General features: G+C 42.4%; 2 protein-coding genes across 6 annotated transcripts in view; one reads left to right on the top strand and one right to left on the bottom strand.

The window, feature by feature from the left end:
• EFCAB14 (EF-hand calcium binding domain 14) overlaps window positions 1-12886 on the top strand; it is a 38704-nt gene extending 25818 nt beyond the window's left edge. For 2 of the 3 annotated variants that reach the window (XM_086716879.1, XM_025931483.2), the window contains 4 exons: window positions 1646-1732; window positions 4533-4644; window positions 5647-5772; window positions 9404-12886. In XM_086716879.1, the coding sequence (XP_086573005.1) occupies window positions 1646-1732; window positions 4533-4644; window positions 5647-5772; window positions 9404-9579 (501 nt within the window). In that variant the 3' untranslated portion in view covers window positions 9580-12886. Of the gene's footprint in view, window positions 1-1645; window positions 1733-4532; window positions 4645-5646; window positions 5773-8524; window positions 8832-9062; window positions 9114-9403 lie in introns of those variants that run through there. The other variant, XR_015254677.1, reaches the window with a different exon arrangement.
• A 1916-nt stretch (window positions 12887-14802) lies between these two features.
• On the bottom strand, window positions 14803-16292 carry TEX38 (testis expressed 38). 3 transcript variants are annotated; one of them, XM_025912606.2, is made up of 2 exons: window positions 16182-16292; window positions 14803-15550 (listed from the first exon to the last, which is right to left on the bottom strand). In XM_025912606.2, exons 1-2 carry the CDS (start codon window positions 16216-16218, stop codon window positions 14943-14945), a joined length of 645 nt encoding a protein of 214 aa, XP_025768391.1. In that variant the 5' UTR covers window positions 16219-16292; the 3' UTR covers window positions 14803-14942. The 3 variants fall into 3 exon arrangements, with proteins under 3 accessions (XP_025768391.1, XP_086573008.1, XP_086573007.1); XM_086716882.1 differs by having other exon boundaries at window positions 14803-15471; window positions 16182-16263; XM_086716881.1 differs by lacking the exon at window positions 16182-16292 and adding an exon at window positions 15955-16103.

The raw sequence follows: 16292 nt of genomic DNA, 5'->3' as shown, positions 1-16292 counted from the left end.
GATATGTTCTGTGTTGCCGTGTGTTTTGTCTGCACGTGGATGACACTCCACAGACCTTTCAGACGCAGTCTCCTGGCATATTTGAGAGGCTACACCTGTGTGCTGTGCTTCATCCTGCCTCCTTTAATCTCCACACTAGCTCTGTGATGTGAATGGCACAGGCATAGTTAGCCCTGATCTGGAAAGAGAGATGTAGAGGGGGTTCAGTTGCTTGCCACGGCTTCACCACAAGCTGATGGCAGAAATGACAAGCCGCCTATTGTGTTACCAGTGACCCATCTGGTAGAGAAGCTCTGGCACATGTTTCCAAGGGAGATCTCCTTGCTCTTTTTTAAGTTGTTAGGGGTGGGAACAATGACAGTGACAATAAGTGAAGAATCTTTTGCCATTTCTTCAAGCCTGAACTTGGCTTTTCAGATTTATCCTGCTTTGTCTGCATGTTAGGGGGATCCTTTGCCATATAATGTGAGAAAGCCATTTAAAACAGACCAGGTCAGACCAGCTCCTCAACTTGAGAGATCATTGAGTCCATCCTCCCATTTTACATGAGGAAATAGTGACCTGAGTCATTGGTGCTGGCAGACCATGTGGTTTACTGGTTTTCATGGTATTGTTAATAAAATGTGTTTTTTTCTATATTGTCCTGGGATCCATGTGAATTGCTTTTTAATAGCTGCAGGCCCCACCCTTAAAGATTTCATACAACAAAGACACAGGCATATGTAAAGAAATGGAAACCTAAAACAGGGAATTGTAGCATAAATTCAAGTCAGCAGCAAAGCTAGAAGCAAGCCCACAAGTAAAGTTGAACTCCAGCACCCGGCAGGCAGGGTTTGAACTGACTCTGCCGCAGTGGAGCCTTGGTGGCTTGCCTGGCATGGCTTCGAGCGTGGAGTCAGAAGACCTGTCCCCACTCCTGCTTTACAAGGGCATGGATTTACTACAAAGCCGTGAGGATTAAAGGAGCCTTGTTTTATTTTACTTATTTATTTTTTAATGTTTTTATTTTTGAGAGGGAGAGGCAGAGAGAGAGAGAGAGAGAGAGAAAGAGAATCCCAACCAGGCTGTATGTGTCAGTGCATAGCCTGACACGGGGCTCAACTCATGAACTGTGAGATCATGACTTGAGCCGAAATCAAGAGTCGGACATTTAAAACTGACTTAGCCACCCAGGCGCCCTAAAGGAGCCTTATTTTAAAAAGCCCCTTTGAACTCAACTAAACTAAGTAGGGGCTAGGAATTTGGGGTGGTTTGATGAGTGTTGGGCCTTGAAGGTTTTCAAGGCTAATTGTGAGAATTTGCTGCCCCAGACTCCCCGTACAGTCCCTCCCCCTCCACTTTATTTTTCTCCAGAAGAAGAAATCGTTAATAGCACCGTCTGTCCTGCTGTTTTCTTCCAACAGCGTCATGCCTAGCCTGGCTCTGGGTATATAAGTCCCCTCACCTTCTGTACTTTAGAAGTATGAAAGTTTGTGAAGCGACGGTTTCAGCTTTGTGTCTCAGCTGCCTTTCTCCCCCTCTCCTTCTCCTATTGGTATTTCTGTTGAAAGTGTCCTGAGAACCTTTCAGTTTGACTACTTTGTTTCAAAAGTGCTAGATGTTTAAGTTTTAATGTTTGCCTTTAATCTTGTTTTTACCTTTTAAGATGGATGATAGAGCCGCCACTCTAAAAAGAGAGTCCTTGCATCAAATGACCAACAGAACGGATACATTAAAAACCCAGAGCATAAAGGTAAATTACAGGGGGCTTCTTTTGAAGTAAGAATAATGCATCAGCATCTTTGTCCTTTTGAGGGGTGTCTGGCTGGTTCAGTCGGTACAATGTACAATTCTTGATCTCAGGGTGGTGAGTTCGAGCCCTGTGTTGGGGGTAGAGATTACTTAAAAAGAAAAAACACAACAGCATCTTTGTGCATTTGAGCAACTGTTTCTTTCTTTAAAGGAGCACATTGGTCTCGTTTGCTGAGACTTCAAGACAGAGTAATTAATAAATTAGCATATGAGTGAATAGGTGAATACTTTATCAGGCACCTACCCTGTGCCAAGCCCTTTTTGAGGAGCTGGGGTGACCGCAGTGAGCAGGATAGACATGTGACCCTTATTCTGATGGAACTCAAAGTCCATCAGTCAGAAAATCACTACTACATAATTGAACAGATAATAACTGTGAGTATGATACCTGCTACAAAGGAAAATTACAGGGTATGATGAGGGTGTTAACAGAGGTCAGGAAAGCTCCCTAAGGAAATTACTTTTAAGCTATGACAGTAGGTTATCTGTACTAACAACAGAGAACAGAGGCATAGATCATCTAAAACTCTTGTCTAACCTAAACATTATTTTTAGATTGCAGTCTCAGTACTTACATAGTCCATTTAAACTTCAGCCAGTTCCTTTCACCTTGTACCTTCCTGTTTTGTTTTGTTTTGTTTTTAAGTTCTTCCCTGACATATTGTCAAGATAAGACAATCTGTGATATGCTTTGATATCCCAGGAAATAAAGTTTATTTGTTAACATTCTCTGTGATTAGAGTATTGTTTAATACTATAAGATCTGGGCTATAAAGTAAAAGCCAGGAAGATTGTGGCTAAGTGGCTAAAATACCACCTCAGATGCATATTGTGTGTGAGAAGCTCAAGGATATGAGGTTCAGAGGAAATGAACTTGGAAATGAACCATAGGACAGGCAGTTTTCAATGTAATACTTTGTATCTATATTTGTTCTTCCTTAACTATTGCCCAGATATATTAAGATTTTAATACTTCGTGATCTTGGCTTTTGTTGCATTTTCTAACTACTTCTATAAAAAATAAATAAATAAAAATACCTCACCTGGGGAATGACAAGAAAAATTGAAGATCCAGATACAAATGTTGAACACAAAAAGTAACAGGTGGTTACTGATGGAAACTAGTGATTTTACCAGCAGTTCATATTTTAACAGTAAACGTCAGAATCAAATAAACATCAGAATCATGCACATTTTTTGTCTAAATTTCCTGGTTTTGCTTTCAGACCCTTTATGTTTTTAACTGTCATCCCAGTGTATTGGTCCCTCTGTCCTACTTAATTTACACATCCTAACCAGATATAATTTCTCTTTAATTTCTTCATAAATTCCTCAAGTATTTAGTACCTAGTTTTAGTCATCTGTGTCCATATATTAGCCCCTTAATAAGCCCGAGTGATCTTCTATATGATAACTATTAGAGTAGAAATGAAGGTCAGAGAAATAATTGAATTAAAAAAAAAAAACAAAACACGTAATGAGTTGGTGTTCTGACTGAACACATGATCAGGACCTTTCACACTAGCCTAAGCAGTTAGAAAAGCCTAATAAGCCTTTGGCGCCTGGGTGGTTCAGTCAGTTGAGCATCCGACTCTTGATTTTCGCTCAGATCACAATCCCAAGGTCATGGGATCAAGCCTTGTGTCAGTCTCCATGCTGTGCAATGAAGCCTGTTTAAGATTCTCTCGCTCTCTCTCTTTTCCTCTCCCTCTCCTCTTCTCCCCTCTCCCCTGCTATGCTTTTTCTCTCTCTTTTAAATTAAAAAAAAAAAAAATTTAAAAAGCCTAAGCCTCATAGAAACCAGACTTCTCTCTTTTTATAATTAAATATATTTTTTGTATGCCACTCTGGATCATCCTGGAAATGAGGGAAGGGTGTAGGGAAAAACTTTTTTAATTTTTTTTTAACATTTATTTATTTTTGAGACAGAGACAGAGCATGAATGGGGGAGGGTCAGAGAGAGAGGGAGACACAGAATCTGAAACAGGCTCCAGGCTCTGAGCCGTCAGCACAGAGCCCAACGCCGGGCTCGAACTCATGGACCGCGAGATCATGACCTGAGCCGAAGTTGGGTGCTTAACCGACTGAGCCACCCAGGCGCCCCTGGAAAATCTTTTTTAAAAGATGTAAGTAAGTCAAACTTGGAATTAGAAATTTTACAGCTCTCCTACAGCTCCTCCTGCTCTTACAGCTCCTGCCACCACTTGAACCCTCAGGGGTGGGGGAGAGGGGGACAAAGAAAAGCCAGGGTTTGTTGACTTTTTTTCTTTTTTTTTTTTTTTTTTTTTTTAAGGTGATAAGAGCATAAAACTCTACCTAAAGTTATCTGGTCACAAGGTGAAGTAAGATATTCAGGAAAAGTATTTAGTGTGAAATAGCTCCTAGAAAATAATATCTACTCATTTAGGAAATGGGTGTTACATGGGCACCTGAGCAAGGGTACATTTCCTTTACTGCTGACACACGCCTGCCTTCCGCCATCAGCCAAACATTCACAGTGGATCTCACATTGCCTGTCGCATAATGTCCCCTAATGGTCTAGTCTCAAATCCAGCTAGGCCCTCATCAACTCTGAGTACCAAAGGTATCTCTAGTATTTGTTGATTCATTCCTTCATTACCTTTAATAGGGAACCTACTGGAAGTCAAGCATTTCCTGCTAAATAGGCTCTGGGAACATAACGAAGAATCAGGTAAGGTCTTCTCTCCACCCTAAGCCTCTGTGGTCTTTATTTTGGACAGAAAGAAGATAGTTCAGATTCTCAAGTATCCAAGCTCAGAGAGAGACTGCAGCTGATCAGTGCTCTCACAAACAAGCCTGAGAGCAACAGGCCACCAGACACCACCGACAAAGGTGAGATACTCAGGGCTGGCTTCTGCATGTCTCATGTAGGCTTGGGCAGCTCGCCTCCCACACAGGGAGTGGGGACAGGTGTTCCAGCAGGACTGATCAGACCGAGGGAATGATGCCTGAGTGCACCGAGATGAAGATGATACACTTTGGTTTCATTTAGGAAAAACCATTTTGTACATGATTTGTATTCCAGTCTATTAAGGAAAGAATGGGTAATGTTTAGCTTGAAATAGACTTCTCCATGCTGTCTGCATCCAATTATGGGCAAAAATGTAACTGTCATAGTATATATTAAACCAGCCCTATATGTTGTTTACGGAAGTCTTTTCATTACTCTAAGTGCATAAAATGTACTTAAAAATAAATATTAGTCCTTCTGAAAAACCATTAGCAAATAATGATGGGATCATTGAGTTGGAAAGGCCCTTGGCTTTAGGGAGGGACATACCTAATCAATATTAGCAGATGCCTCAAGGACATAACTAAAGCACTGGACTGGATTGGCTTTGGCCCCTACCCCCCACAAATATTTTTCATTTTGGGGAAAACATTACATCCTCTCTTACTCTCTTTTGGGTAGGGGAACAGTCTACAATGGGAGGCCTTGTCCTAACATCATGCTACATAATTGTGTGACAGCCCTCTTTCAGCACCAGCTGATCTGGTGGCACATACCCCACATCAGACTTACGGTATGGCTCCTAGGGTATCAGACATCCAATGCTATTCTCACTTGCAGCTTAAACTCTTAGCATCTAAACCTATGTAAAGCTAACTTGTACTAGAAGAGCTTCCCATGGGACCACAGCTTAAACCTTAATGTTATAGGATACTGTATGATCTTCACTTACCCACACAACGTATCTCAATCCATGCCTTTAACTTCACACAGTCACTGTGCTACTTGGTATGTATGTAATTACCCTAAAAGGTGACCTTTAGTACTGGTTTATTTTGGTGTCAGGTTTGATAATACTATAAAACAATATATGTTTGTTACAGAGCAAGTACAGAGTTTCACATCAAAGCCATCAGCATTGCCAAAATCTCCACCGTCTTATGGAGATCACATTGAGAAAACTGCCCAGCTAAGACCTATTGCCCTACCAGGAATTTCTAGCATCAAAGGTAAATGCTTAGGGGCGCCTGGGTGGCCCAGTCGGTTGAGCTTCCGACTTCAGCTCAGGTCATGATCTCACAGCTCATGAGTTCAAGCCCCGTGTAGGGCTCTGTGCTGACAGCTTGGAGCCTGGAGCCTGCTTCCAATTCTGTCTCCCTCTCTCTCTGCCCCTAACCCAGTCGCATTCTGTCTCTGTCTCTCTCCAAAATAAGCATTAAAAAAAATTTTTTTTAAAAGGTAAATGTTTATACCATGGAATAATAGGGGAAATGTTCAAAGCTATAAATTTTTAATTTTTTTAACTTATAAGAAAAATAATTATAATTCTTTTATATATAATTATATAATTATAATTAACATTGAGTACTTTCTGTGAGCCAGATACTTGGTATGATATGCATTATATTATATATTATTATTATATAATATATATATTATATTATATAATACTCTGAACGATCCTGGGAACATAAATATTCATGTATTCTACCCATTTTATTGGTAGGGAAACTGCCTAAGTCCACACAGCAAGTATCAGGCTAAAGCAAAATTCACACCAAGACAGCCTGACACCCAAGTTTGCACTCTCAACCAATGCACTGTAGAGTCTTCATTCATTCAGTGAGTGCCTAATTAGACCCAGTGCTAAGCAGTAAAAATACAGTGTAAGACACGATCTCACTTTCCTCAAGGATGTGACAGTCTAGTGGAGAAGGCAAACAAGCAACCATAATACCCTGAGATAGCAAATACTGTTTGCTAAGGCCCTCTAAAAAAAGAGGGGTCCTCTGGCTGAAAACCAGCAAGATAAACAGTAGGAAGGATATGATTCACAGAAAAACCATGTTTGCCTTGCTTCCAGCAGTGTGTGCTATCCTTCGTGGTGATGTTTAGAGTCTCCTGATTTTGCATTCGCTAACTGCTTGGAAAATCACCCATTCCTGTCCACCTACATTTGTCTGGCTCTCCATCTTAACTTAGATACCATTCCACCAGAAAACATTTTCTTACCTCCCAGGACTGGATTAGGTTCTTCCTGTGTATGCTCTTTTATAATATCTTATGTTTGCCCCTGTGTAACACATGTCACTGTGTTGTAATTTCCTGGGGAGATAGAAAATTGGCTTTACTCCCAGCCCCTAGCATAATGCCTGGTACACGTGAATATTTGTTACGTGAATGAGTTATCTACAGCCTACAATTAATGTGTAAAGCATAGAAGACTTAAATTTCTATTGCCATATAAATGCATTACTTTTTCATCTTATCTCCAAGTTTTTTTCTTTCTGTTTTCTGGGGAGACAGAAGAATGCTAAATTGTGTTTACTGGCAACACAAGTGCCTTCTCCCACTTTGCATTTATTACATCAAGAATTGATGAGAATGCATGGAGGAAAGACTGATAGAGCAGATTGAGAAATAGCCATCTTAACATTTATACTTCAATCCTTAACATTGGCCTCGGATACTTTGGATGACTACACTTTTGAAATGACCCAAAGCAGCAATAGGATTTTTATTTGAATACTGCTACCAAGTGCATAGCACATTTTATAAACTCACGCCCTATATAGAGACACACACAAAACACATTTTCCAGCTAGCCACTTGGTGGCAGCCATTGAGAACAAGTGTCCCACCTGCTTTTCTGGCTTTCAGAGCTTTTGAGACTCTTGAGCTGCTTTGCTGGGGCTGTCTCAGGAGTGAAAGCAGGGCCTTCTTCAGAAGCTTGTCTGCAAAACTCCTTGATGGACTGCACCTTGCACTGCTTCCCCCGCTTCAGGCCGTTTCTGTTCTTCCTGAGTACCAAACAGCAAGAGGCCTACAGAATCTACAGGTGGAGCTGGCTACGTGAAGAGAGGAAAGAGATTTAGGAAGACTTTTAAGGAAACCTAAGCCTCATGACTGTCTCTTGATATTAGAGACTAAATCTACTAAGTCATTCTGTGGGGACACAATCAAGTCCTTTTAAAATATTATGTGAATAACCGGCCCTCCTACGTGTTCATTATGGGGCCCTTGAGAAAATACCAGAAGAGACCATTGATGGAAACTCTCCAATCCTATTGGCTCAAATAATATCTTAGAACTAAAAAAGAAGCTACAGATCAACTGGTGATAGTGCTGTCTCTTAGCTGGGAGAGAGAGAGAGCACATGTGCCTGATGCTTTATACCATATATACCACTTTGAAGAGATCTGTAGCCCTCTGGTTCTTTTTTTTTTTTAATTGACATATAAGTCATAGTATCATAGTATTCACCCTTTTAAAATGTATAATCCACATTGTACAACCATCACCATTATCTAATTCCCCAGAAGAAATCCTGTACCCATTAAACACTCACTCTCTATTCCCCCACTCCAAGCCCCTGGCAACCACTAATCTTTCAACCAAAATCTTTGGATTTGCCTGTGCTGGTGTTTCATATAAATGGAATCATAGGATCCATGGCCTTGTATATGCTTCTTTCACTTAGCCTGTTTTCAGGGTTCATCATATTGTAGCATGTAGCAGTATTTCATTCCTTTATATGGCTGAATAATATTCCATTATATGGATAATACTACATTTTATCCATTCATCAGCTAATGGACATTTGGATTGTTTCTGCCTTCTGGCTATTAGGAATAATGCAGCTGTGAATATTCACGTACGAGTTTTTGTATGGGCATATGTTTTCATTTCTTTTGAGTATATACCTGGGAATGGAATTGTTGGATCATACGGTAATTCTGTTTAACTAACAATATGCTATAGTCTGTTTTACAGGCTCAGCTCCTACCATTAGCTCTTGAGGCTTCTGCAGTCCTTTTTACCCGTCCAACATAAGAATAAAATCTGGAAAATCTAAAAGGAAGGCCTTGGGGAGAAAGCCCAGCCCACTCATTTCTCCTGTGATTATCTGTCACTGCTTCTGTTTTGGAAGGATAGTGTCATTCAGTAATTCTTCTCATTCGTAAAGGATCAAGAATCATCTTTCTGATTTAGTGAGATACTGAACTTTATCTTTTGGAAACAGAGTCTGCAAAATAGCTTTTCTTTTAGTGCTTTGCATTCAGTTGAGGCTGCTTTTTAAATTTTTTTTTTTTCAACGTTTATTTATTTTTGGGACAGAGAGAGACAGAGCATGAACGGGGGAGGGGCAGAGAGAGAGGGAGACACAGAATCAGAAACAGGCTCCAGGCTCTGAGCCATCAGCCCAGAGCCCGACGCGGGGCTCAAACTCGCGGACCGCGAGATCGTGACCTGGCTGAAGTCGGACGCTTAACCGACTGCGCCACCCAGGCGCCCCGAGGCTGCTTTTTAAACTGTTAAGTAAATTTGGGGCACTTGGGTAGCCCAGTCAGTTAAGTGTCTGACTCTTGATTTCGGCTCAGGTCATGTTCTCACAGTTCATGGGTCCAAGTCCCTCAGGCTCTGTGCTGACAGTGAAGGGCCTGTTTGGGATCCTCTCTCTCCCCCCTCGCTTTCTGACCCTCTCCTACACACACACATACACACCTGCACGCACATACGCTTTCTCTCAAAAATAAGTAAACTTTAAAATAAACTAATTAATTAAAATAAATAAATAAACTGTTAAGTAAATTTAGCTATATGTGTAGACATACACATTCTGTAATTCCTTTTTAACAGATCTTCAGGATTTATTCCACAAGACTGGCCAAGACATGGATGGAAAGCTGACCTACCAGGAAATCTGGAACTCCTTAGGTTCTGCCGTGCCAGGACTAGAGACTTTGAAAGAGTTTGATTCTGATGGCGATGGAAGATATTCATTCCTGGAGCTAAGGGTAGCTTTAGGTGTCTAGTCTCATCAGGCATATTTTAGAAATGCTATACACCAGGACTACCTAATATCTACTCACCTAACAAGAACAACTGTTTTACTTACCAATCAATCCTCCAGTCCTCCAAACTACTGTAGCAGACACATTGTCACCTTTTAACTTGTTTGAAAAAGCTATAAAATTATTTTTTTAAAAAAAGGCCATTTTACTTATGTGATATTCAGAAATCTCTGATTTCCTAAAACCAGTAAGATCTTAATTTAAAAATTGCCAGAAAAAAGTCAAGCTCTCTTTTTTCCCTCTTTCCTTTTTTTTTTTTTTTTTTTTTTTTAGGGAAGGAAACCTTATCTTTTAAAACTGGAAAATGTGTATATAGAGAGAATAAGCCACCTTTTATATTTCACATAAATTTGCCTTAAATTAGCTGCACTTTATACAGACTCAGAAAATGTCTTTCCTTTAAAAGGTAGACCTTTTCTGTTTGTAAATATTTAAAATGAAAGAAAGAATTGTGCACATTTTGTGGGAAGTAGGAAGAATGGTTTGAAACAGGATGTGAACAAATGACTTGTTATTAAAAATCGCTGATCTGGTAACTGCGGAAAGTATGTCCATGTCTCCTTTAGGTGCTGCCACGGGGTTTGGCATGGAAGCTGGAGGAATAGATTTGGGGAGGTGAGGTGACACTGTAGCACAGTGTGCTGCCCCCAGGCTCAGGAAAATAAGATTCTGGCTTTTTGTTCCTGTCCCCTCAGCTAATCCCAACCTCTGAACCAGAGAAGTCTCGTTGGGGGTTTTTTCTCACTTTTAATCCTATTTCAGTGTTGATGAGCATAAAAAGTTATCCCGTGGGGAGCTACGTGTTCCCCACTGAGTGAGCTAGATTATCTTCACCCACCCACCGAAGTCCATCCTCAAGCCAGAGCTGACCGCCACCTCTGATGCGGTCTCCGTTCTGAGGGGCAGGGCAGCACTTTCACTCACTATCACAGCCTGGCTACCCAGGAGGAGCCTTAGAGGATAGCTTTGCCCCTCCTTTTGACCCAGGAAACTCCTTGAGGTTTTACCTGAAGGTTTTTGCCAAGAAGAACCTCCTACGTTCCTCTGTGGCCTGAAACCAGAGAAGTTGTGAAATGCAGCACATGAAATCCTGTTAGGTTCCCTACCAGTTGTCAGCTCAGAAGTGGCTACAGGGGTTCTGTCCAGAGGATGCCAAACCACGTGGAGCTGGCCTGGACCAGGCGCTTCACTTGATGGCAGCAAGTTTCTTCAGATCTCATAACAAGCAAGTGCAATACTTCTCCCTTTAAATATTTCTGTAGGCCCCCAGAAAAGTAGGAAAGGTCCCCAGACCGGAAGGAATTACATCTGTGTGTGTGCTGTGCTGTTCGTAGAAGCAGGCTTTGGGCAACACAAAAGGAAAAACTTCACGAAACTTAACTGGTGCCGTAGGCCACGTCAGGGAGAAACTACAGGTTTCATGGCATAGACTTCTTTAGTAGGGCTCATTTCTGTTTTAACTTTATCCAAGTTGCCCTGTTACCTGTGGATGCAGTCGCACACTCTTAAACATTTTAGGGCTGGGTTTTTTCTTTATATGATGTTCAGTTTAGTGTTGGCTAACCTTGATTTTTTTTTTTCTGAAAGTATTAAAGTTTAGTTTAAGCAAGATGAAGTCTTTTCCCATGAATGTGTCTGCTTACCTCATAATGGCTTGTGCTTCTTTCTGTCTTTTGAAAAAAACAAAAAAACTCCCTTGCCCATCTGAGCTATTTCACTTTCTTGGAAAGGTTAAAATATAGTATAAAATTAGCCTGGCACTTTAGGTACCTTGAAGATAACTCTTTTTCTTCTGGCTGCCTTCCATGCCCACCCCCTTTTTAAATATATATACCCTTACAGATTTTGTAACAACCAAATAAAATTCTAGCAATAAATTGAATTATACTGCTATATTTGTATATACTGTACCATAAATAGTATGTCTGTACCTGGAAGGTATTTTTTTGAGAACTGATTTATATGAAATATACTTGAGGGTAATGTAGCTTGTCCTTTTTGGTTTCAAATTCTTATTCATAGGCAGATACTTTGAGGACACCTTAACTCTTTGTTGCCTGTACTTTTCTTTTGTACCAGATAGCTGTACCTGGAGAAGTCAGTTTTGTTTTCCAGTTGATCACCTGTCCGTCCCACCTCCAGCTTATCTGGCTAGCTAGCATTGTCCCAGGGCTAGCTGTATGTACCTCTTCCCTACCAAACTGGTGGAGGTGTTTCTGCTTCACTCGCAGCTGAATCCCTTTGCCATAACTGCTGCCCTGTCTCCCAGACTGAAGCAGGGCATGTTGAACTCTTTTGTTCCAGGTTGAGCAGATTCATTGGCTTAAGAGTTTTATAAGCCACTCACTCAGTGTTAATTTGGGAGTTTTATTTGTAAGTGGTCTTAACTTCTCCAACCTGGGACTTCTGAGCTGTAGTCAAGCCTTTCCTGCCTCATCTCAGGGGAAGATTGGGTTTTGGTTTTTGTTTCAAATACTTTTACCTTTTCACTCTGGCAGCGCCTACTGCTGCTGCTTTCCTAAGTTACCCAAAGCACTGCTTCTTGGCCCCTTTTTTTTCTTTTGCCTTACTATCTGGGATCATGTTTACTTAGAGAGCCTCCCTATAAATCAGAGGACCAAAAAGGTATTCCAGGAAGAGAAGAATCAAAGGAATAGAGAACCTGGCTTAGGGGTGACTGTAGTGTCATTTTACGGGCAGAGAGGGACCTGGCATTTAGGAATGTGTCTGATACAGCAAAGCTGAAGAGGACACCCTTCATCTGCCACCAACAACTTTTCCTTCCATTGGTGTTTCCTCACTTTATGTTGCTTTGCTGGACGTAACCCTGTTGCCCCCTACTCCTACTGCGCCAGTCTTGCTCGTCACAGTTGAAGACTTTGACGGTGATGGGCTCATACTCATAATGGCCTGCTGTTGAGTTGTTTTTAGTGGCAGCTTTTGTTTGCTACACACCTCATTGGCTTATGGACACCAGCTAGATGTGGTTCCTTCTTTCATATCCAAACCAGAACACATTTGGGTATTCCTGAGACTTATTACAGAGTGTGTATTGTTTGTTATACGAACCTAACCTACCTTGTTGTTTTCTCATATTAAGAAATGTAAATCTACTTTGCTTTAGTGGAGCTATTTTGGTACTGTATAAGCAATTTCGGTTCTATTTAGGGAGTGAATTCAAGGTCTCTATGACTTAAGCTTTGCTTATTTCATATAGGTAATACAGCTATTTTAATTTATCTAAATAAAACATTTCCTTTTTCTCCCACTGTGTCTGTGACTAAAGGTCCCCCTCTCCTCCGACCTTCAATTACTAAGGAAAAAACCTTTGATCCTTATATAGACTCCCTCCTTCCAAAAACAAAAACTAACAGATGGTAAAGAGTCTGCTTTAAGAACTGCAGAATCTGCCCTAAAAGTGAAGGCTGCTGCTTAGGCATCTGCAGTGTTGAAGAGGGTGGGGCAAGGGAAGAGTGAGTCCCTTCCCCTCTCTGTATCAACCAAGCTCCACTTAGGTCTCCATTGGTGTTTTGTGTTTGGGGTTTTTTTGGTTCTTGGGAGTTGCTTTTGTAAGATTCAGTGGAAGAGCATGTTTACAAGGAATGTTCCACTGCCTTCTAAAGGGGTAGGGGATGGTGGGAGAAATCCATTCCAAGAGAGTGGTCATATAGAGGCTGGGGCTTTTTCACACACTGAGAAAAATTAGCTCTGCGTGTTTGCTAGGGTTCTGGGATTTCACACACAGAAGCAAACATACACAATCGGTGGCCTTTCCCTTCAGGAAGACTACAGAAAGCTTACCTCATTTACAATTATGGTGAGATGATGTCTTCATGCCTAAAGTGAAGGGGAAATTTTATATCCTGGGGGAGAGCTGGGGTTTCTTATCTTTAAAGTGGGACCAGGGCACCTGGGTGGCTCAGTCAGTTAAGCATCCAACTTCAGCTCAGGTGATGATCTCACGGTCTGTGAGTTCGAGCCCCATGTCAGGCTCTGTGACGACAGCTCAGAGACTGGAGCCTGCTACTGATTCTGTGTCTCCCTCTCTCTCTGCCCCTCCCCCACTCACACTCTTTCTCTCTCAAAAAAAAAAACCAAACATTAAAAAAAAATAAAAAGTAAATAAAGTCAGACCTCATAGCCAGTATTCTCTTTGTCTCTTCTTTTAGGATTGTTTCCAAAATGTACAAAAATATCCCCATGTAGTGGATATTTACTTTTGGAGGGTCCATGGATGCGTTTGAGAAACATTTTAAAAAGAAGAAAAAAAGGAGGGGTGCCTGGGTGGCTCAGTCGGTTGAGCATCCAACTTCAGCTCAGGTCATGATCTCATGGTTCATGAGTTGGAGCCCTGCATTGCACATGCTGCATTGCACAGAGCCCGCTTCGGATCATCTGTCCACCCCCCACTCACACTCTCTCAAAAATAAACATTAAAAAAACTTTTTTAAGATTAAAAAAAAAGTACATTTTGTGTGTAATTTTAGGGGGTTCAATGACCAGACCTCCTAAGCCAATCCATGGACCAAGTTAATTACACCCTCCAGACACACACACAATCATTTGCCAAGTGTTTTCTAACAAGACTTATCATAGGGAAGGGACACTATGGGGAATGCTGAGAAGACCAAGAACTTTGATGCCAGGAAGATGGAAATTTGAGACCTGGCTCTGCAGCATAAAAACGATATGGCAGACGCCCTTGGAACCTGTCTCTTCCTTTGTAAGAGGAGGATTGTGGTGTCCATTTGGCAGTTTTCTTGTATCAGACATAATGCAGAGACACCCATAACTCAGTGCATCATCAATGTTAACAAAGAATGCAGTTCAGCCAGCAATGCAGTGTGGCTCATGGATCTCATGATGACTTGTCTGTGATGTGACCATGACCACTGTGAATCGCCATAGCTCATGCACCCTCAGCAGCTATCACTCTTGGGGCAGCTGTGCTTAATGTCACACAGAACAGCAGTGCCTTTGGATACCTAGCCCAGGGCCTGGCATGCATTTTTGGTCTCAAATACTGAATAGAAGGATGTTGAGTTCCATTGTGTCTCCCCACAGCCAACCCTCCTGTTCCCATTTATGAAGGTCCCGTTGGTGACCTTAAGCTAGGTTTGCAAAGTGCCCCCATCAGACAGGGGAAGGACACTGCCCTCCTAAAGACAAATAAGACACGAGGGAGCCTTGGACTTTTTTTAGTCTTTCATAATGTGACATCCAGATGAGTTCTGGTCTGTGTGTCAATACCACCTCCCCGAGGTTCGGTCCATTTTCCTGCTCTGCCCATAATACTTCCAGCTCCCACCCTCAGTGAGAGGTGGCTATAATTCTGAGGCAAAAGCCTTGGCACTGAAGCAGTGGTCTTCATGGACCATCGTGGGGAGGGAATGGAAGTGGACATTCCTTTCAGGACAGGTGTCCAAAGGGTAAGAGACCGAGTGGTTCAGCATTGGGGGCAGGTTGCACAGGGAAGGGGCAAAGGGCACCTCCTGAAAGATGGGCACCAGGAGTGGGGAGCTGGTCCGGGACTGCAGCACTGGGGAAGGTAAAGCCTGCCTGGGGACCAGCTGCAGTGCAGGTTGCGGGGGGACAGGGGCCTCCACCTTGGGGCTGCTGTCTTGGGCAACAGAGCTCCTGCTCCCAGGGACGTCCAGTTCCCACAGAGGATCTGAATTCTGGACCTCAGTCTTGGTCTTGGTGACAGCAGGGGGAGGGCCCGTGTTGACAGTTGTGTTCATGCCATAATGCCGACGCTTGTTAATCCAGTACAACAGGGGGCTGTAGGTGAACGTGGCGGCTCTCATCACTTTCACCCACTCCTGGGCACGCTCTTCTCGTCGCAAGTTCTTCCTCCAGTGCAGAAAGAGAATGCAGCCACCGGTTACCACAGAACACAGCCCCAGGAATCCAAAGTACAATGAGACCCATACTAAGGCAATAAGAAAGAAAAAGAGGCAAGCTGGCTGATAGCTCTAATTGGGGCCTGAGCTGTTTCTCATTCTTTCCCTTAACCCTTTCATCAATTATCCCATCCACTTAACCACTCTCCGTTCCTCCCTTCCCTCATTGACTTGTCCCATCATTCTCTTATTTAGTCAATGCTAGATTTCCAGGGAGGTTAAGAGGCCATCTTTAGTCCTTTACAGATAAGGAAAGTTAGGTCTAGAGGGGGCATGACCTGCCCAGGCTTGGTCAAGCCTCTGATTCACCATCCTGGCCCCATCCAATCCATCAGATTGAGAAGCCTTACCAAAGGCAAGGCCCATCAAGGAAGTTAAAGTTTATCAGTTGACAAGGACATAGGTATCCCATCCCATTCCACCATATCCTTACCCATTCAGCTGTGATAGCCCTAGGGTATTCATAGAACCCCCCTCTGGTTCCGCAGAGAAACATGATCTCTGCCCTCAATCCTTAGTTTTCTAGAGGAAACTATATCTTAACTGCTTAGCACACCTCCAGGCAGGCAGCCACCACCCCATCCATGTAAAACGTTTACCCTGGGTGCCTGCTCTGAGCTAAGGCACAAAGCAAGGGGCAGGAACTGAAGGGGCATTTACCACCAGGGAGGCTCAGGTCCTCCCGCTGGGAATCCATAATTTCGAGCCCTGGTACCCAGCTGATGGCTCTGGGGAGAGGGAGCTCACCTACCCATCTGCCAAGCCAATAGG

The sequence above is a fragment of the Puma concolor genome, chromosome C1, assembly GCF_028749965.1.
Source record: "Puma concolor isolate L17-30 chromosome C1, mPumCon1.1.hap2, whole genome shotgun sequence".
NCBI classification, from domain to species: Eukaryota; Metazoa; Chordata; class Mammalia; order Carnivora; family Felidae; genus Puma; species Puma concolor.
Note: the sequence above shows the minus strand (reverse complement) of the source record. Positions and strands in the feature narration are given on the sequence as shown.